The sequence below is a fragment of the Aptenodytes patagonicus genome, chromosome 14 (genome assembly GCF_965638725.1).
Source record: "Aptenodytes patagonicus chromosome 14, bAptPat1.pri.cur, whole genome shotgun sequence".
Lineage (NCBI taxonomy): Eukaryota > Metazoa > Chordata > Aves > Sphenisciformes > Spheniscidae > Aptenodytes > Aptenodytes patagonicus.
In genome coordinates, this window is record NC_134962.1 from 10,028,831 (window position 1) to 10,050,197 (window position 21,367).

The 21,367-nt window shown below is 43.1% G+C and overlaps 2 protein-coding genes and 3 non-coding genes across 11 annotated transcripts in view; all 5 read right to left on the minus strand.

The window, feature by feature from the left end:
- Positions 1–3,899, minus strand: part of LOC143167034 (somatomedin-B and thrombospondin type-1 domain-containing protein-like) — a 39,061-nt gene extending 35,162 nt beyond the window's left edge. Inside the window, exons 1-4 of one of the 3 annotated variants that reach the window (XR_012996482.1) lie at positions 3,848–3,890; positions 3,188–3,308; positions 1,979–2,115; positions 983–1,119 (exon numbers count right to left, since the gene is read on the minus strand). Coding sequence is in view for 2 of the 3 variants with exons in the window: in XM_076352026.1 (XP_076208141.1) it covers positions 983–1,070 (88 nt within the window). In the remaining variant the exon portion in view is untranslated. Of the gene's footprint in view, positions 1–982; positions 1,120–1,978; positions 2,116–3,187; positions 3,309–3,847 lie in introns of all 3 variants that reach the window. The other 2 variants (XM_076352026.1, XM_076352027.1) reach the window with 2 other exon arrangements.
- LOC143167259 (small nucleolar SNORD12/SNORD106) lies at positions 1,191–1,281 on the minus strand. Its single transcript, XR_012996528.1, has one exon. It is a non-coding gene; the product is annotated as a small nucleolar SNORD12/SNORD106 (small nucleolar RNA).
- LOC143167260 (small nucleolar SNORD12/SNORD106) lies at positions 2,186–2,276 on the minus strand. The gene has a single exon (XR_012996529.1). It is a non-coding gene; the product is annotated as a small nucleolar SNORD12/SNORD106 (small nucleolar RNA).
- LOC143167261 (small nucleolar SNORD12/SNORD106) lies at positions 3,379–3,468 on the minus strand. Its single transcript, XR_012996530.1, has one exon. It is a non-coding gene; the product is annotated as a small nucleolar SNORD12/SNORD106 (small nucleolar RNA).
- A 10,343-nt stretch (positions 3,900–14,242) lies between the features above and the next one.
- The window catches only part of STAU1 (staufen double-stranded RNA binding protein 1), a 33,264-nt gene continuing 26,139 nt past the window's right edge, over positions 14,243–21,367 (minus strand). For all 5 annotated transcript variants that reach the window (XM_076352373.1, XM_076352376.1, XM_076352375.1 and 2 more), the window contains 5 exons: positions 20,788–20,860; positions 18,381–18,700; positions 17,510–17,632; positions 15,880–15,965; positions 14,243–15,241 (listed from right to left, as the gene is read on the minus strand). In XM_076352373.1, coding sequence (XP_076208488.1) covers positions 15,154–15,241; positions 15,880–15,965; positions 17,510–17,632; positions 18,381–18,700; positions 20,788–20,860 — 690 coding nt within the window. In that variant the 3' untranslated portion in view covers positions 14,243–15,153. The remainder of the gene's footprint in view (positions 15,242–15,879; positions 15,966–17,509; positions 17,633–18,380; positions 18,701–20,787; positions 20,861–21,367) is intronic.

The following is a 21,367-nucleotide window of genomic DNA, read 5'->3' on the forward strand; positions in this document are numbered from 1 at the left end:
CTATTAAGCACATTTTCTAGAGCATTAGTGAAATCCTAATCAAACAGCCAAGTTTTCAAAAGATGTCACATCATTGATCTTCTATAAAAAAAACACACACCAAAAGCAATCCGTCTCTTGCAAATAGACACATTGCTGGAAGCTGCCTTCCATCCACACTTCTCCAAGGCATTGAGAACCTCCCATTCAGAGGCGGAACCCTCTTTTGGGGGGGAACCCAAAAAAGAAAAAAGATCAAGAACGAAAGATCCCTGACTCCGTACGCACCTCATTTTAACACTGCTTAACTGGGGCAAAACAAAAAAGCTATACTTATGCCCTTAAGGTTAAATTGAAACCTGTCAGAGATCTCTGCCATTTACTTGAGATCTTTTGAAAGTGAGAATTCTTTCACTTTTGATCCTCAAGTCTTTTACACGTCAGACAGCGTTATACAATCAGTGTTACTACGATATGTGCAGACAGCACCCTCCAGTGCTGCCCGCCCTCAAAGTATGCAGCATACATGTAGTTTCCCTGCAATAGAGGTGCAAGGGCATGTAGCCTTAACATACAGCCACATGAGGAACTGAAACATCTTGCATCTGTGCAATCGGTCAATCTGGCTAAAACAGAAGTTTGCATCAGCTTTGCCAATCTGGTGGGGAAAAAAAGTCTGAAGTCATCATGACAGATGCTCTTCAGCTGAATGTTAAAAGGCAATCAATTACATTTGAAAAATCTTCATGTCCATAACAACTGACAAGGTATTAATCCCTGCAGGAAGGATGGTAAAAGGAAACTGAAGTATTTCAACAGGTGTTGATACTCAGGTCCAACACTTAAAAGGGCCCCTGCTGCAACACTCAAATCTACACATCTGTCAAACCTCCAGGGACACTAACCTGTCAAAGCACTGCAGAAGCAACTCCCTTGCAGAAAGGGATTTCCCCCCCCTTTTTTTCTATTTAAACCAGTGAACATAGGTGGATCAAAGACTTACCATTCTCCCCTGCCAGAGGGGCACATATAGTGGAGCAAACCAGGCAACTGCCCTCATCACACAATTCATCACTGCCAGCTACAGCCATCACATCACATCTCCCAGAGACTCAACACCCCCTCTGCCTTTGCAGAGCCCTGTGAGTAAAACCAAAGGGAACAGTTAGTGCCAGGCCCTGCCAGGGTGTGGAACACAGCAGCACCGCCCTGCTGGTGCATCAGACATGATCTGGCTTAAACAGTGAGAAATCAACACTGTCGCTCTGATGGGGAAAAAATTCAGTCATCACTTACACCAGCGAGTCCCCAGGAGTTACATGGTTGCACACCCACAGCAGCCATGCCACACTCCCACCTCCCCCAGCAAATCCGCAGGGACTGAGTGAATTTATGGCAGAGCAAGTGGCAAAGCCATGCACACATATGGCCACCACTGAACATCTGCAATCCCCTAGCACTCCCTCAAGTTGACCAGCAAGGGGCAGGGCAGAAAAGACTCAACAGCACCTCTCTTCCAAAGGGACACACTTCAGCCAGGATGATTCCTGTCCCTTATTGGGGCAGCTGCTCTGAGCAGTGGATCACCCACATGTCTCCATGCAGGGTGTCCTTAAAATGAGCTCTCTGAACACAATACATCAGGAAAACAAACAGGACAGAGCTGCAAACCACCATCCTGCTCCGGCTCAGCCCACACTGGTGCAGCCTGCGGATTCCTTGCCCTGCTGGTTCCTGTTCACTAGCCACACCTGCCACTTTGGACATGCTGGAACAGGAGCAACACAAGGCACAAAGGACCTTGTTGCAATGCTTCCGGCATGAGGAAAACCTCTGTGCTTTCACCTCTACATCTAGGCTAATGCTCAAATTTACATGTCAGTCAAGTCTCCAGGGACAAAGACTTTTGGAAGCAACTCCCTGGCAGAAAGGTATTTCCCCCCATGCCCTTTTTTTATTTAATTTAAACCAGTGATCAACAGTTACTTTAAGGACTTACCATTCTTACTTGCTAGAGGTTCAGGCACGGTGGAGCAAACCAAGCAACTGCCCTCATCACACAATTCATCACTGCCAGCTACAGCCATCACATCAAGTCTCCCAGAGGCTCAACACCCCCTCTGCCTTTGCAGCACCCTACGAGTAAAGCCAAAGGGAACAGTTAGTGCCAGGCCCTGCCAGGGTATGGGACAAGCAGCACCGCCCTGCTGGTGCATCAGACATGATCTGGCTTAAACAGTGAGAAATCAACACTGTCGCTCTGATGGGGAAAAAATTCAGTCATCACTTACACCAGCGAGTCCCCAGGAGTTACATGGTTGCACACCCACAGCAGCCATGCCACACTCCCACCTCCCCCAGCAGACCCATGGGCAATGAGTGAATTCATGCAAATCCTTCCCCAAAGAGCTGGCTGGTTGGCATGCTTAACAGGCACATGGGAGAGGGGAAATACTGCAAAAGTCCAGAGAAAAAACACTTATGTATGGGTCTTCCGCAGCAGAGCACAAGACAGCCAGGACAGATAACAGAAAAAGAAGAGGCAGGCAGAGATAACAGGTATGCACTTTTGCAGGGCCAGCATTTATGGCCATGCGAGGCTTCCGACTTCCCAACGTGAAAGCAGGAGGTCGCACATGCTGCAGTAAATGCAGCGCAGTCGCCAGACCCCAGACAGAGGGAACAGCTCAGCCATGAACACCGTGTGGCCCATGCTGTGATCACTACTGCACACCTACCAGCAAGGGGCAGGGCAGGAAAACTCCAGAACCAGCCCCTCCTCCAAGGGCCCAATACAGCCAGGCCAGCTCTGCCCCACACCAGGGCTGCAGCAGAGCGCACCCGCATGCCTCCAGCATGGCCTGGTCCCCAGCCCTCTGGCCACGGGGCACCTGCCAGGGGCTCAGAGCTGTAAACCCACCGCCCTTCCCAGGCTGCAGACTTCTCACCCTGCTGGACCTGCCACCTTGCACACAAGGGGAGTGAGATGAGGCACAAAAGGCCTGGCTGCAAGGCTTCTGCAGGAGGAAACCCTCTCTGCTATCAGCTCCACAGTATCTAGGCTAGTAGTCAAGCCTACACGTCTGTCAAGTCTCCAGGGACACCAACCTGACAAAGCATTGCAGAAGCAACTCCAACTCTTTTTAAAAAGAATATATATATATATGTATTTTTAAACCAGTGAGGAACAGTTACTTTAAGGACTTACCATTCCCACCTGCCAGAGGCTCAGGCATGGCGGAGCAAACGAGGCAACGGCCCTCATGGCGCGCCTGACCCCGCCGCACCAGCTCTCCGGGAGGCCCTGCGCCCTCTGCCTTTGCAGCGCCCTGCGAGTAAAGCCGAAGGCAACAGTTAGCACCGGGGCCCGCAAGTGCACGGGACACAGCGGCGCTTCCCGCTGGTGCATCAGACACGATCTGGCTTGAACAGCGAGTAATCAACACCGTCGCTCTGACGGGGAAAAAAATCGTCATCACCTCCACCAGCGAGTCCCCGGGTGCCCCACGGCTGCACACCCGCGGCGGCCGCGCCACGCTCCCGCCTCCCCCGGCGGGTCCGGGTGAGCTCGTGGAAGCCCCTCCCGGGAAGGGCGGCCGGGCGGCCGCTCATCGGGAAACGCCGCAGGAGCCCGGGGAAGAGCACGTGGGGACGGGGCCCCCGAGGCTGTGCAAAGAGGCGGCCATGCCGCCAGCCCACGCGGTCCCGGCCGCTCCCTCAGCGGGCGGGCAGCGAGGCCACGCCGGCGGCCGCCAGAACCCCGCTCAGGCAGGGAAGGCCGCCAGGAAGAGGCGGAGAGGGAAAGCCCGGACCCACCAGCCCCCCGACCGCCCCCAGAGCCCAGCCCGGGACCAAGACCCGCACCCACCTCAGCCACGCCGGAGCAAGAGGGCGGCTGGCGCTGCGCGAAGCACTTTATAGAGGCCGCGGGGCCCGCCCCGGTCCCGCCCGCGCGGAGGCGGGAGGGCGGGTGCCGGCGCCATGTTGGGCGGTGCCGCTCGGGCTGCCTGCGGGGGCCGCCCTTCGCCTTGCCCTCCTCGCCCCGCGGAGGGGCCCCCGCTCCTCGGGGAGGCGATGGGTTGAGTCGTCCGCTCGCCGCTCCGGCGGGCTCGGAGCCGGTGGAGGTGGCGTGAGGTGCGCCCGGTAGCGGGGGCGGCTGGGGCCGCCTGGGGCCGCCATTTCGCGGTGCAGGGCAGGACGGGGCGCTGGGCGTGCTCGGCCGCGCCGCTGCTCCCTAGCCCCGCTCACCTCACGGTGCGCGCGTTTAGTGTCTGCAGCCCGCCCCAGGGCCGCTGTTGTTCCCGGGCTTCATATGAGGAGACGGGTGAAGGCGGGCGCGGCGGGTGGGTGCAGCCGGTTCGCCCGTCCCCGCGGTCGGAGGTGGGCCCGGCGGCGTGCTGGTGGGCCGCCGGCCGCAGGCCCTCCCGCCCGGCTCCGGCACCGGCGGGCGGCCTTGGGTGCCGGTGTGGGTGTCGGCACACGCGGTATGTCGCACTGCAGGGGAGGCCCCGGAGATCGAAACCGGGCAAGTCCTGCCTGCGCCCCGGGCTTGGGGCATCGATACGTCTGATGTACTTTGCCGGGATGGGCGAGTATGGCTTTGGAAATTTAATTTTCTCTTTATTTTCTTCTTAGAAAGAAAAAAGCGGGTTCAGAGATGTTTAGTACCTTGTCTAAAGGCACGTGCAAATGCAGTGGCAACATCTAGCCTTAACCCAGAGCAGGAGCTCCCCGTTAATTGAAGGACTGCTCACTCACAGCGCTGTATTTCTCCCAGCTCAGGCTCCCTGCTGATGTGCGACCGGGTTTCAGCTCGGGTTTGTGTCACTGGGGGGATGCGTACTGCAGTTTGGGGAACACATCACAGTAGCAGTTATTTTGCTTTTAGGTGGCCATAGACAGGCAAAATACGTCGCGTTAAATAGTTTGCCACCGAGTATTGTGAGGAAAGGAATAGAGAGGATGTGTCTTGAATGAAAACAGCCTGGCATGTAACCTGAGCGCTGCCACGTGAGGTGATTTTATAGCTATAAATTCACCTTGGAAATGGGGTGTGAATCCAGTCATTTGTATGTAGAGTAGACCTGACATATGACATCCTTGAATATACATTGAAGGTATTTTCCATGTCCTACGCTTGCACGGAGTGCATGCATCTATTCATGTTCAGAAAGGTCAGCCAAGCACAGCGTTTCATCCCTCACCAGTGGTCGCTGTATAGCAGGGGGTGCTACCGTATGATTCAGAAATGTTCTGCAGCCATGACTCGCCCTGCCAGCACCTCCTGGAGAAGGTAGGGACTTTTGTTACCAGAATAAGACCAACTAAAGAGATGGGGTTGAAATGGAGTCAAAGTTTAAGAGGCAGGGGGACAGGCAGGGGAAGGCACAAAGCCATATGCTAGTTTTACATCAGCAGGGTGGTCTTTTGGGCTAAACACTGGAGTTGAGCAATCCTGAATTCTGCAATAAGCAGCTCTGGTCTAGACTAGCTCAAAATCATGTAATTGCTCCATGCTTTGGGTTTTTCTGTTTGTAAAATACACACTGGTTATGCCAAGGCACCAGGCAGAGCTGTTCAGTCACTCACTCTTGAGTTGTATGAAACGTTAGCATTGTGTGACTTCTCGCATCAGTGCTTCAGCAAACCAGCTGTTACTTTGGTATCAAGCTTCTACAAACGAAACAGGGATTCAGAGACAAGGGAACCAGATCAAGCTGATTGCAAGGCGAATACGTCCCGTGGGACCAATGGAAGGGGTAGTTCAAGGATGGTGCTTGAAACGTGATTAGAACAAGAAAAGGCACGTGGTCAATTTGTCAGCTAGTTTGCAGATGTACAGCCAAGGCTCTGCAAATCTGCCTAGAGAAGCCACATGGGATATTTTTAGACACTCTGAAACAAGTAAGCCCATCTTGTTTTATTCACCTCCTTGTCTAGTATCTACAGACATACATACTGCAAGTACATATATAGGCTTTATAGTATGTTTGGCATAACACTGCATAATTCAGCTACCATTAAAGTGCTTTTTCCAAATTAAATGTGTTTGTAGGCAACTAATTCTTGAAAGCAGCTTATCAAACAGGACTTGTGGAATAAATCTCAATCCCATTAATCCAAGTTCCAGAACACCAAAAGATGAAAAGACAATCAAAGGAGGGATATTTTAAGAGGATTACAGGGAAAACTAATCTTGTTACACTGCAAACCCATGTCACATGTACAACGCGAAAGGAACTGTAAATGTGATTTGCGTTGCCTAGCTTGGCAGGGAAGGAAAAATGGGAAGGTCTGGGATGTTAAACAGCTGCAGCACAGCTTAGTATCAAATTTATTTGATTTCACTGGGGTTTATTCTCCTTGGCAGAACAATGTTGAAAATCTCTTTAGCTAGATGAGTTTTTAAACTCAGGGCTCATTGTAGCAAGACTCATTGAACTCGGGAAGTTCCTCAAGAGGCAGCAAAAGTCATAACATACTCAAGTCCCAGTTCTTCTTGTTTTTCACTTGCAGAGGGACCTCTTCCGTGGGGCACTGCTGGCCAGAGCAGCCAGCCTGTGAAAGCTTTGCTTCACAGCCGATTAGCAGGACTTTGCCAGCAAGACACACATCTCCCACAGGACAGCTACACACTTTTCTTGCACAGGGTGGTTATTCACTGCAGCCACAGGCAACAGCGTGCTGGGCTGAGCCTCTCCAGACTTGTGTCCCTGTGTTTGCTCTTGTATGAGTCATGCAGGAGCAGTTAACTCCGTCTAGCCTTACAATAGTGGCCAAAGTGAAGTTAAAAGGTTAAAAGGCAGTTAGCCACATGCATTTTTTTTTAACAGTACTACAACTTCTGAAGAATGCTTTTATATTATATGCCAGCCTTCACAGGAACATGTTTTCAGCTTCTCCCAAATGCCAACACTGAGTGTTAGCACAGAATCATTCTTTTCTCTAGTGCCCAAGGAAGGGGAAACTTGATGAAAGAAGAAATGCTTCTGAATTGCTAAACAAGACCTTGTTAATCTCATGGGATGATAAAATATTTCACATGCCAGCATCCAACTGCTACATTGTTATGTTCAGGTTTTTTTTAAAATTAGAACTGAATATGAAGAAATCCAAACTTTAATTGGGATGCAACCTCTGACTTCCCGACTTAATAACCTAAACTGAAAACCCAGCACCAGATGCCTCCAATATTCAGGGAATTTCTAATACAGATTGTAATTTTCCTGCATAAAATTTTGTAACAGAATTTAAAAAAAAAGTATGCGTCAAGAAAGCCATGAAAAGATCTCTTTGAACTGTTAGGTCAGCAACTTCACTGTGGAGCACTATGATAATCAAAATAAAACAGTCAGCACACTGACAGGGTATTGAAAAAAAATCTGTGTGAGCATCTGCAGATCATACACACTGGTCTTTTGGAATATGAAAAATTCCAAACACAAAATTCACAGAATGGATTAAAGGGCAGTAAGAGAAACTGCCATAGTTTAGTTGTGGAGCCAGAATTTTTTTAGCCTGCAGCTAAAACTAGAAACAAATGAAGACTGTGAATGACCCAGCTGAGTTTCAGCAAAAGAGACCTAACAGGGAGATGTATTCAGATTTACCAGTTTAATAGGCCTATTTGCACATAAATGAAGTTCTGGTTTTTTTCTTCCTACAGACTGTCACAGCTTTCGTTCCAAAAATGATAGAAATACATCACGGCTACATTGTGACTGTAGCAGGAACTTCGGGCCTGTTTGCAGCAGCAGGTTTAGAGGTCAGTAGGTGTGGATCACGAGGGAGACAAAGCACTCTTATGGAGCGATCCCAATATTCATTTTCTGATGAACACAAATCTTCCCTAGAGATGCTGCAGTTTTTTAGGGTATGACCATTGCAGCAAGTCTTAGGGTGAGCCAGAGCACTCCACCTTGCAGGACTGGGTCTTTTGCTGGTTTTATGCATCTGTTCAGGTTTAGCCTTAAAATCGATCAAAATGTTTTAACAGTTTTTCCAAGCTCAGATAAACCATTTAAAACATGGAAAAAATAAATCCCTGTTAGATGAGCCAACTGCCTTGTTAACAGCTTTGCACTGAGGATACAGCAATTTCTAATGCTGCATGAGACCAGTAAAATCTTGCAAGATTATTGGCTAGACTCTACAGAAAACATTTTTGGAGGGAGAAGGGAGCTTTGATGGCTTACAGATTACTCTCTTTGATTATTAGCAAATGAATTTTACATAGGCATTGATGAAAGACACTATGTCAGAAAGAAATGGAGCAAAAAGACAAAGGAAATTGTAGACCAATACGTTGTTAACTTAAAAAGTGACTTTAGAAATGTTTACATCCTTCTTTATCTTGCAAAAATAACCGAGTGTTTTTAGGCCATTTACATGGGACAAGCTTTTCAACTGCAATGTTGAAGGAACATGTGCAGGAACTCAAACACATTACACCACTTCCTTTTCAGTATGAAAGTTTCCTACAACTCAGATGGAAATGCTGTGGATGCAGGAATCTGTCCATCACAAGTTAGACAGATAATCTTAAAGCCTGCTTTAAGAGATGTTACTCCTCAAGAAGTAAGGGTTCATGGAGAGAAGGGGAGGGGAAGAGAGTAAGCATCTTTATGAAGTAAAACCACTAGTAGGAAGGGAGGGATGAGTGTGCCACATAGCTAAAGGCTAAAACAGCTTCCCAAAAGAAAGTGCCAACAGCAAATACTGACAGACAAGAAAATGGGAAGTAATGGCAGCATTCACAAGGAATTTGGAAACATCCCTCTGTGAACCACAAGGTTCATTCCCTTCCTGGGTAGCCCAGAGGACCATGGGCTCAAGTGCTTGGAGATGCAATATGTGCAAGCTTGTGCACATTGACGGTTTCAACACTTGTCACGTGCTTGTTTGAAGTTGGATTAGCTTTGTTTAATGTCCAGCCTAAACAAAAATGCACCATGTTCAGCATGTGGCAAAAGGCTATTAAGAGTCAACGAAGTTCTATCCAGCTGACTGATGAATGACAAGAGGTCTGCATTTGACCCAGTTTAAGTATCACTTTGATCTAGGTACATCTTCCCTACCTGTATCCAGTTATGGACCAGCGGAATGGGGAGGGGTTAGACAGTAAAAGCTCTTAAATAACCTTTTTTCTTTAAATAAAAATCAGCATTGGATTTCTACATCGGCCCTTTAGCACATGGAAATACAAGAGGTTAAAACACTCACTGAAAACACCACTTACCTTTGAAGTTAGTACAGTAACGAGAGAAAGCACAACAGTTATTGCTAAGAATGCTTAGAAGAGAGAAATATTTAAATGTATTTAGCCTTTGTGAGTTTGCAGTAGCACATTTTCTTCAAGTTTTTATCCACTTTAGTAATTAAAATAACTTGGTGGCTCAACATTTTAATACATAAGCTCCTCTGTATCTACTTAACAAGCTTTAAAGGGAATTTACGAACTTTTTATGCAAATGCAGTGGCAGTTTGTAGGACAGTTATACTGAATCATATTTACAACAAACTACTGATGAATTTATATTTTTCCAGTGGTGCCTTCCTCTCCCAATTGTTTTTTCTAGGCAAGAGCTAAATAGTTGTCTCGGTTAAAACCAAGCTACTGTGTGAAAACAACAATGAAAGCAATACTTAGCAATCAGACCACAGTATATATCCCTACGGTGATGTACTTGGTTGTGGCTTTAAAATGGTAGAACAGCAATTTGGGAGATTGCACCCATGACAAAATGGGGACTAGGGATTAGTGTCTGTAGAGATGCCCAGTTGTCCCCAGACAGATTTTGCATTTGGACTTTGACATGATACATATGAGAGGTTTTGTCCCTTAACAGAGGGTTGGGATTGCCTTCTTTGGGAGCGCTAATCTCCCTTGGGGGGGGGGGGGGTGGGGGGTGGGGTGTGTGAAAAGCAGCATTTAAACATAAAAGACTCTTTTGGTTGGAAATAGTAAAGATAAGTGAAAGAATGGTAGCAGAGGATGAAAGCACTGAAAGCATATTCTGTGAAGGGTATTTTCTGCATCATTAACATGGGACATTTAAAATCTAAACCATCCTCTATTAGCAGGTTGCTAAAAAATACTGTGAAATTGGAAGTGGGAGAATGAGTAAAGTTTAAAAGCACTATAATTTTTTCATTTCTAATCAAATACAATTTTGTTGCATTAGGATACTGCTAGTGGTATACAAAATAATTTATTTTGTTGGAGAATAAAATACACTCTTGGATAAGTAGTATTCGCCATCTGTATGCTTTTATTCAGTTCTAATCCAGAGATTAAACGAATACCCTAGAGATTTTAATTTGCTCTAACAACTTTTTTTCCCAACCTCCATCCATGGGATGTTCAGGTTCTTGCTCAGAAGTTCCTGGGTATTAAATAAGTGTACATATCCAATCAGCAGATAAAGGGAAGCAATACAGCATGTCACAGCCACAGAGGTGAAGTTGAGTATTTCCAGATTTGTAACCACCTCTGGAGCAGCATTTCTTTGTCTGAGCTGAAACAGAGGAGTTGTCTAAATAAAATCACTTAAATATAGAAGCCCTTAAGGAAGATATTACACTGATTCACACTTACTTTGTTGGTTTCTATCCGCAGACTTTCAAAACAAAAGCAGCAAACAGTTACGTGGTTGCTTCACAGAACAAGAAGATTAGTGAAGTGGTATACACACATCCTATCCCTTCCTGCAGTTAGGCACTTTTGGAACCTCCACCATTTGTCTTTATACGTTAGGACAGAATAAAACTATTTTTAACTTTGGTCAGTGGGTTAGAACAGAATTTTGGTTTGATCCTTAGGTAACATAGTAACTAGAGTGGAACTCCAAGCACAGCTACATTTAACTCTGACAGTACTAAAATTTGGCCAGAGAATTGAGAACAAGAATAACTACCCTGCTGACTCTAGATTCCTCAACTGAGTCCTCTCAGATAGGATTTATCCTAAGGAAATGTCATCTGTCTATATCCTAAAACAAAACAACAACAAGTTATGGGAATGTATTTTAATATTACGGAACAAACAGATATCACAGTGAATCCAGGCTGCTTCTCATTCTGTAGGCACATTTTAGCTATCCTACAGGTTAGCATTCCCAAAAATAAATTTTGCACAAATCCTGCTTTTCATTAAGACCTCCATCTTGAATCCAAGAACAATGGATCATGAAAAGTCGCGTTTCTTCCTTTGGGCCCAAAGTCAGGGCTTCCTACTAACAAATGAAATACTGCTTTAAAAAAATTCCCTGACTGGTTTTCATTATTCTCCTTTAACTTGCGTGTGGTGCAGCTTTTTGTCTCAAGGATAGCAAACTGACCCATTCACAAAAGCAGATAATACTCCAAAATCCCTGGATGAACATGGACTACCTTCCTTCTTGCACACTAACTTCAGAGGGCAATTTGTCACTTAAAATAGGAGACTTGAGCAGCAGTCTTTAAGCTTGATAACACAGCACTGGAAAAGGCTTCATTTGCCAGGTTTCATGCGCAGCCCATCTACAAAGCCACTTCTCAGGTTCTTACACAGGGCACCGAAACGAGACATTTGACTGCACCTCTTCAAAGAACAGTGGCACAGTAACCTTCTTCTGACAAGCGCCACTATTAAATGCAGCTGTATATTTCTAAGAATAAGAAAAGGCTTGAAGGAAAGCAATGCAAAAGCTGCTACAATTTAGACATTGGCTTAAGGCTTTGAAATGTGAGAAAGCAGTAGTGAGTGCTTTCTTTCCAACACCAGAAAATAACAACATGAAGACTGGAGTCTGTCGAAGTCTAGACATGTGAGGGAGTACAGGCAGACAGGACATTTTCTTTAGTGAAGGAAAATGTGTTGCCTACACTGTCTTGTCTCTGCTGATCTTATTTACAAGCTGAACTACTGGAAAATGAACATAAATATTTCCAGAATCTGGTTTCCAAACTCCTCAGCTACTTCCTTTGAGCCTGTATGCTCCGCATTTGGAAGTAGGATGGGCAGGCATTAAAAAAGATCCAAATGAACAAGACTGAAATTCAGTGACTTGTCCTGCCACGTCACATCTCCTGTCCCCTAGTGACCCACCTCCTCAGGAATCGCCCTCAGTTACAAGTTACTAAATCAGGAGTGGAAACCCCTGAGGATCAGACCTCCTTCCTCTGCACTTCAAGCAGTGGCCTAAGGGCAGCCCTAGTTGCAGAACACTGGCGATATGATTTAAGAGGCTGGGATAAACATGGTAAATTCTGAAAAGAAACAAAATCACTATCTCAGGTGCTGTTAGCACAATAGTTACAAGCCTGATAGATCAGACTAAATACCTTGTTTTCCTTACTCCCATTTGAAAGTGATTAAAGGGAAGTTTAAAAGCTGAACTGAACTGAGTATTTTGAGTGCAAAATTTCACAATTCACTACATGTACAGCAGATTCTGGAACACTCAGATTAGTGCTGCCATATTGCCCAACATTTTTGGAGAAACATAGGAAAAAGAGCATTAATTTACTAAAGTGTTTGTGGTAATTTAAGCAGAGTCAAATAAGATAATGGGGAGAAAAATGCTTGGTAAAATCCACTTGTAGGGGAACAACCCTAACCAATTCCGATCTGAATATGAGAAAGTAATTTTGAAACAGACCCTATACTTAAATTTTCTATAATGGGATCATTACTGAAATGTGTGGCATGAAGCCCAAGCTAATGTACACTGATATTCATATTTAGAAGCTCCAGGTCATTCACTTGCAGTCAAGAGGTTTCTTAAGATCAAAACCAAAAAGTTCAAAGAAAGAATCCAAAAAGGCGAGGTGTCTTGCAGACAGCACTTTCCTAGTACTCAGGAATGTATGCTTTATACCAGTACTAGCCTGCTAGTCTACTGCAGTCAGAGAATTGCACCTTCACGTCAGTTTTCCCGTATGTGTATTCTTTGTAGAACATTTTCGTACCTGTTGAACAAAAGCGTCATGTAAAGCCTTCAGGTTCTTCTTAGCCTTTGCTGCATCAAGCACAGAGGAGACAACAGATAAAGCAAGTGATAGTAGTGCTCTAGAAAAAACACACTTTTACCTAGAACTCACTTCGGCTTACCTAGAATCCACATAGTGACCTGAAGTCTTCCATCCTGAGGCTGTGATTACAAGGACTTCGACAAAAGAACCTTCTCTTACACAGCACCTCTAGGATGACAGATGCATTTAAGAGTATTGAAACAGAGGTATCTCTATGGCAAAGTACCTTAATTAAGGTTGATATGAAACATAGGATTATGAACAAACGAACGCTGCAAAATAATCAGAAGAATAGGCTCTATTCCCATCCAAAGACAAAACTCCTAAGTAGCAGCGGATAAATGTAGGGAGACCATTTACACGGCTATCAATGTGGTATCTGTTTTACAATATAAATTGTTTGTTAAGTAGTTTAAGTTGTAAGAATTTGCAATACAAAGCCTCAGCCTAGCAAGTTTCTTTTAATTTTTAAATGTACAGCATTTTAGTTCTACAAATGTAAAAAAAGAAAAAAAAACAAGAAACTTTACAATGTTTTTTGCGCTTATAATGATCAAAACCAACTTGATTCAATAAAATTTGGTATGCAGTTAATGTGGCCCAATTGCTTTTGATAATGCAAATAAAATGGCCGAGACATTTAGCTTTGAGACTCAGCGTATGCAGTAACTGCTTTCCGTGACAAGAGTTACTACACGCGCTGCAAACAGGTGTTTAGGAAGTGCTGCTACAGGTTACCAGTGAAGTACACACTGAACGTAGTTCACATCCAAATGATACACTGTCCTGTGTCAGTTTACGGTGCCAGTTTTTGTTGCTAGAGGGAAAGTTTTGTTTTGAAAGTACTACCCCCCAAAAATTACTAAGTGCAAGGCAAGGTTATGACTCAAATTACAAGCAAACAAGGAAACTTAAAAGTAGAGACTTAAACTTTGAAATCATACCAACCTGTCGTGCCAGGTTTCTTGTCATAATCATAACTTTAGTTTAAGCTCCCATTAATACAGTTGCACTAACACACTGTGGCACAAATAACAAAATGTACCCACGTTACTTTTGAATTTCCTTGACCTTGCCAGGTTTTCACATCCTCCACATTACTAAATAGTAGTTATTTATATGTAATCGATAACCATTGTACAGTTACTCCATAGCTTTACAATACTGCCCGTACTATATCACAAGCATTACAAATCCTATAAAAAAGCAGCCCCTGTAGTGGCATACGAGAATAAATTAACCAAAAAAATTTAGTATTACCATTTATTGGTGACAAACACTACGTTTTACTTACATTCCATGGGGAGAAAAAATTCCAGCGTAAACAATGAACTGAAGCAGTACTTAACTTGCAAGGCTATCGTGCTTTACCTGGACCATATGCAAAAAACTTTATTGCGCACGGTTCGGTGCGCAATAACACAACATCAAAAGCAACACAGTTTATATATAAACATAGGTAATTTTTTTCAGCCCTACATGGAGATGTAATTAAACAGTATAAAGCACTCAAGGAAAATCAATCTGCGGTTTTATATGCACTACATTGAGATCATATCCTGTAATGTAGTGAGCTGTGTGCCATCTATACACACAATCCTTAAAACATAGATCAGAGATCATTTTAAAGTCATGTTGCATTCGAGTTCCCCTACCCCCCCCACTCAAGAAAACTAGAAATTAACCAAAAATGATCAAACAAAGTTTAAAATTCCTAAAGTGTTTTAATTCATTCAACCGTTGGATAATTAAGCTAGGTTTGCGAAAATACCGGACTTTTTAAAATGGTGGGCACACAATTTGTTTCCAGTGAAACTTTGCTATTTCAATAAAAACAAAATAACCACATACACGGATATGATCTTCCCAAGTTAGTTCACAGATAACATGTCAGTCTCAGAAGACAAAGTTTCTAAACTGCGCTATTGTTCTAGATACAATTAAGAAACTTTTAAATGAAAAATTTATAGTGTCATTTCAATCAAAACAATATAATGAAACTAAAAATTTATCACTGTTTGAAGAAAAAGCAACGGTTATGATTTAGACACTACAGTAGGTTGTAAAGACTGTAGCACTCTAAAACAGTTAGGTTACATTAATAGGAAGCATTTGATTTTCTCTGGTGCTTTCAGGTTTGGGTCCAGTCAAAAGCCTTTTTTAGGCAGTGCTGTCCAGTGTTTGTCCCAAAGTGTTTGAGTTAGCCGGTTTGAGAAGAGGGTCACTTTCCATTTCTTGTTTCACACATCTAGAAATGAGAACACACCTGTTACTTAGGAGAGAAAACGCTATTTCCACAAAGAAGATGCTTCTAAATTGGATACAAACAATTTGAGGTGCATATAACAATTTGTTTCCATATAACTGGCCTCCATTTTTAATCAATTAGCACTTTGTTAATTCCACCATTTTGACAGCTTATTATCAAAATGAGAGGCTAAACTCCCCGCCCCCGTCAGAGAGTAATTTGCAACCCCTCCATGTTTCTGCTGAAAGCAAGCTGTGAAACCTATACATTGTTTACATTTTACATACAGATTTCTAGAAAGAGAGCAGCAGCTATAACACTTAAACACACTGAAAAGTCACACTATTTACAAATACATGTAAACGGATAGTTTAAGCAGAGGGATCACAGTCAGAATTGCTCTGTATCACAGCCATTACATTTTATCTTGCTCCTGATTAGTAATTTGCATTTGACACATGGAAGTTACGATCTCGGTCATAAAACCTACCCTCTCATCCTGCTGAAGGAGATAACAGCCCCTGGCATTTTAACTTTTCTGGCAAAGAAAAAAAATCCTCACATTTTATTTGTTTATAGAACGTCATAGGGTTAGAGGTTTCCATTAATGCAAGGGAAAGTCAATGGGTCACACTCACACAGACATTGGTCCATTTCCTGTTCTTGGCATCTCTGTGGTTTGTTGGTCCAACTCAGACAGCAACTTTAAAATATTCAACGCAGCCTAAAGGAAAGAGAGAGCATTCAGCAATCCGACCTGAGTTCATTTCGTTAATTTAGTGAAAGCAGGACTGGGACTCACTTGAAACGAAGTAAGTGTTCTAATTTTGGTAATATATTTTTTAAGATGCATAATTATGGTGGAAAAAATGCAATGGTGTAGAATTTAATCTTGCTACATTAAACAATAGAGTGGTGCTGTGGCTAGGGGATTCCCATTGCATTTGTTTTAGCAATGGGGGAAAATTAATTCAGCAGTACTATTAATATCAAGGAAAAAGACACTAAATTAGTAATGGCTCAACCTGTACAGAGCTTAAGATAAAGGACATTAAAATACACGAAACCAAAAAGTCCTTTGCAGAAAAAGAAAACAAGTTACACAAGAATCAAAAATACAACACAGACAGGGCACGTGTGACTGTTTAAAAGAGGAGTCGGTGTGACATGGCTAATGCAAAAGTAAGTCACCTCCTTTGAGAACTGAACATTTTTTTCAACTTTATTCAGATCAATTTCAGGTGCACCTTTTCAGAATATCCCTGATTAGTTATGGCACATGCGTTAGTGGAAGCTGAATATCTGAACAGAGGAAGGTGCTCACGTCAGCCCAGGGGCAACGTTTAAGCTCCGAACTGGCTGTCTTTTTCCCTTCTACCTACTGCACTGACTTGTGTGCTTAGTCTTACAGGAGCTCTTTACAGCAGGATGTAGTGATGGGTATGAAAATGTCAAAATTAAGTGACAAAGATCAAAGAAATCTCTATCAAATTATAGCCATTAGAACATTACTGCAAACATTTAGTATAAAAATCAGTGAAATCAGGTTTTCCTAAGTGTGTTTACATATTGCAAACTGTTACTTTAGTCTGCAGTCAGTACTCAGGTCACCACTGGATACCAAAAGAACTAAACTCTTTTCAAGTTATAGTAGACAGTCTACATATTGTTAGCAATATGTAATGTCTTTTATAGACACAGTCCCTTACAGTTTACAGTCTAGAAGACTCATTCTTTCACAAAGAAATATTTCAGCTACTGCGAATAAAAGATCTTATTTATAAAGGGAGCTTAACAGATTTAGAGTGTCTCCTGCTATCTAATGGTGAATTGCATTTCTTCCATTTTGGATTCTGTTCTAGCAGAAAGTCTGGTAGTGTGAAACGAGTATTACAGTTCCCAATGAAATATCAGCCCATTCTGTTAAAGAAAGTAAGCTGATATGCTCTTACGTTGTAACAGTTCCTTTTCATACACTTTCTTTAGCATGTGCTCATGCAAATAATATCAAGATGAAGCAAATGCATTTTTTTGTAGGCCAAAATTGTGAGCATATATTAAGCATTTTGAAGGTTAATTAGATTAGATTCTGGTATTATTAATCAATTATTTCAGCAACCTGTGAAATATTAGACAAAAATTAGCCAGGGAATTGTACAGCATTTAATGCATTGCTATCCAGCAGTAATATGAAACCTTGGTCTATCCGCTGCATCCCTTAGCTCACTGAAGGCCAAAGAGAAAGTGTTTCGGCAAAATTCATCATACCATATCGTGGCAAGATTCTACATCCTTTCCAATTCCATGGCTGATCAGTGGTGGCTGAGAGGAACAGTTTATAAGAGATACAAACTCATTCTTGTTATTTTTTGGAAAGTCTTTATATTCAACCTGAAGAAAAGAGAAGGATTTAGTTCTTTTCAGTTAACCAGGTACAGGAAATATATCACAACTGCCATAGATCGTTTGCCCATGTATGAAGCTGAACTTTAATCATTCTGTCAGCCAGTAGAACCATTTACTTTGAAGTTTGACTTCACTTGCAATGTTTTTTAGTAATCATGAGAGCTCTGCAAGCCTTCTGAATAAAAGTGGCTACGTAATAATGATTGTTGCTGGGACCTTTATTCTGATCATAGCTATCTGCATTTAAAATTTTCCCTGTTACACTTTTTAATCCACTGAGCTCCTTTAACCTATTAATACAGGAACTTACATGCAATTCTGATTAAAGGGACCAAACACAAGAAAATGTACAGCTTACAGCAAATGTTAATGTATGAAAGATTATTCAAAAAAACTAATTTCAGATCAGCCAAGTTCAAGTTCATATTATGTTCATACATCATGACAATTTTCAGAAAATGCTACTTTCTATTTTATTCTTCCAAGACTTCAGAGTAGCACTGAATTAAGGCTGAGGATGCAGTACAGAAATGCACATTTGAAAACTAAATAAAAAAACCCTGTAAAATTCAGTACATTTCATAGGTAAAGTGAAACATTTACATGAATTTCAGCTTAACAAGCAGCCTCAGAATACATCAGTCACCAGCAGAACTAAAAAGCTTTAGAACAAACAACAGGTTGCACCAGTTTGGACAGCTTTGGAAGGAATCTTGCAAAGCTGAACATTTACCTGGATTCCCTGAACGTTGGAAAGATAGTCCAGCTGCTCAGAGGGCCTAGTAAGTGGTCCGTGGGGTACGTGGCCTGACGAGTTGTTATTCTTTAATATGGTCTCAGCAGTAGGAGAAGTACCACCATACAATAGCTCTCTAGCAATCATTGCTGTTACTGTAGCCTTGGCAGGATTTGGGGCTGCCCTGTTGAACTCTTTGGTGTGGTGTCCTTGATTGGCTCCTACAGCTTGTGCAACCTCAGGGACCATGGGAAGAATTCCAGCAGGAAGCTGCTGATGGCTGAGATAAGGCATCCTAAACTCATCTTCTTTATTACCTGAGAAGAGAGAGGTACATACTAAACAGATGCTAGCTATTTCTACGAGGCCTTCTGCAGGCACGTGAAGGCATGTAGAGGCATCAAAAGCCACTTTTGAAAAAAATAATTTCTTTCAAATTACTTTTGAAACACTAACAAACTTAGCGAGCTTGATTCACCTTTGGTGGGTCAGAGATTCAGCATCATCAAGACAGTTTGCTTATTGAATAAATGATTCAGTACAACACCTTCTTCTGCCAAAAGGAGCACTTTTACCTCTGGGAGCAGTTTCTCCAGGTTAGTCAAGCTTACAGACACCTCAGACAGTTGCAACTACATTCTAGATATATCTTTTGGTTTCAGAATTTTTCATTTCATCATTTAAACTGTAGGAGCAAATAACGAAACCATAGAATGGCCAGAGCCACTGTTAAATATTGTAAAGATAGTGACAGATAGTCCACAAAGTTTAAACTGTATATCGTGAAAATGTAAACAGGTAGGTAAGGTTAAATGTAATGTTAGCACAGTATGAAGAAGCAAGAATGACTATTTACAGCAAATATCCAACCATGGTCAATTAGTAGCAATTTATTGATGTTATGGCATAAGTTAGATTTAAGAGGGATAAGAACAGCTTTTTACAGGGAACTCACACACACAGAACTGTGGAGGAAAATTACAGAGGCGTGCTCAAGAAAGGTGTGGAAGGCAGTGCCACTGAAATAAACAGAGGAGTCAGTACTATGGCAGAATAGATAAATGAAGTTCAGCAGGACTGAGCTGTTTCAAGTCTAAGGATGAAAGCCAAAATTTGTAGATGGAAGAATGCAGGGATGGCAAAGTTTGAATAAGACGACAGGAAGATTACCTAAGATCTTATGGATGTAGTAAAACGTTACTAAAGTCCAAGTCAATCCCAACTATTTATAATTTAAACAACAAAATTATACTTAAACACATAAAGCACCTGAAACATCCTATCCAGAATAGAAATATGTTGTGATAGACAAACTTTCCATAATGACTCCTCCCAACAGTTTACATTAGAGAAAGCCAATGCCTGTATACTGGTTGGCCAGGTTTGGGTTTTTTTTGTTCCAGCCAGTCATCTGTGGGTCTGACCACTCTAACCATCAACTGCTGGAAATAGATGCAGGCACAGTTCCTTGCTCTCAGTCATTAGAGACCAAGCATGGACAAAGAGGTTGTTCTGTACTACAAGGCCATTCCTTCCTTCTCCAACTCTGCTTTAGGAAGACCAGTTTCAGTTAGTACTGACAGCCTTTCTCATCTTCATCCCAGGAACAGTCTTCGACATACTGCAGTTACTGCCTCAACATCTGTAAGGTGATATGGCCAAACTTAACACAGCTAACTCTGCCTCAACAAATTCAGCACCACCCTCCCGCTGCTACTCTGCCTTAGGCTTAGAGTGACATTTCTGGGGCAGTCTTCTAACCTGCAACCATTCTTGCAAATCTAGAAGGCTATTCCCAGGTGGCAGAAACCCCAACCCTTTCCCAGGGAATTGGCTCCCATCCTCATTTGGACCCTATAACAGAGAAACGTTCTGCTGAGCCAAAGAGGCTGATCTCTCCTCCTCCCCTTACCTTTTCCTCCACAGAAATTGCCCCCACTTCACTCCTGCTGTTGGTTGAAGGAGCCTGGTCCCTGGATCAGAACCAAGCTCGGTCCTGCACATTCATTCTTGTCCTAGAAAGCCCTAGACACAAATTAAAGCCTGTCCCAAGATCCCTCAGACTGAGGTAAGACAAGCCCAGACACTGCAGGTAGCAGCAGCTGCACCTCCACTAACTGCTTGACCGACCCGTTAGCACACACATGCTTTTGGCTCAGCCATCTACTCCCTTCCCCGAGCAGGTGGCCAAGCAAGCTGAGTACTGTATGACTTGGGAGGAATAAGCTCTTTGAGGTTTTGAACAAAACCTTCCCAAGGGGTAGATTTAGTTTGCAAGCCAGCAGTTGCACACGTCTGCTCATTACAGTGTGTTAAATGACACTACTGAAGGGACTGAGAAACATATCTTACATACACACACACACGCCAACAGGGCCATGCTTCTTTCAGTAAGGCTACTTACTAGTTGAAGTCTCTTCAGAGCCCGGCTCAAAGAAGGTTACTTTTCTTCCATCACCTGGTTTCTTCACTGGTGTCTTAAAAATAAAAGGAAAAAAGCCAAACACAATATCCCTTTAAAACGTTTCCCCCCCCCCCCCCTTAAGTTTTAAGGTTTTCAAGATGTAGGTGATCTGACTAGTCAAAATTTTACTGAAAAATTTATTATTCAAAAACCTCAATTATTACATAGCTACCAAGAACAGACAAGTTCAGTGATTCTTATTCACTGAATGACTAAAACTATCTACAGACCAGTGAAGTGGTATTAAGAACACAGATATTGAGAACTAGATACCATAATAAAGCCAGTTAAACTAACATTAGTTATTGGTATTGCTGAGGACAACATACTGGACACAAATGAGCATATACACGAAAAGGAGAAAACTAAAACCAGACTTGCTATTTTAACTCCCTGGTAACATCTGCTGAATCAATAGGAGAATGCAAGGCTCCTTCCCTGCGAAGGGACCCATCAAAGAAAGACCTGTAACAAACTTTTGACCGCAGTTGGTGGTAAGGCTGTCTAAAACTATTGCTAC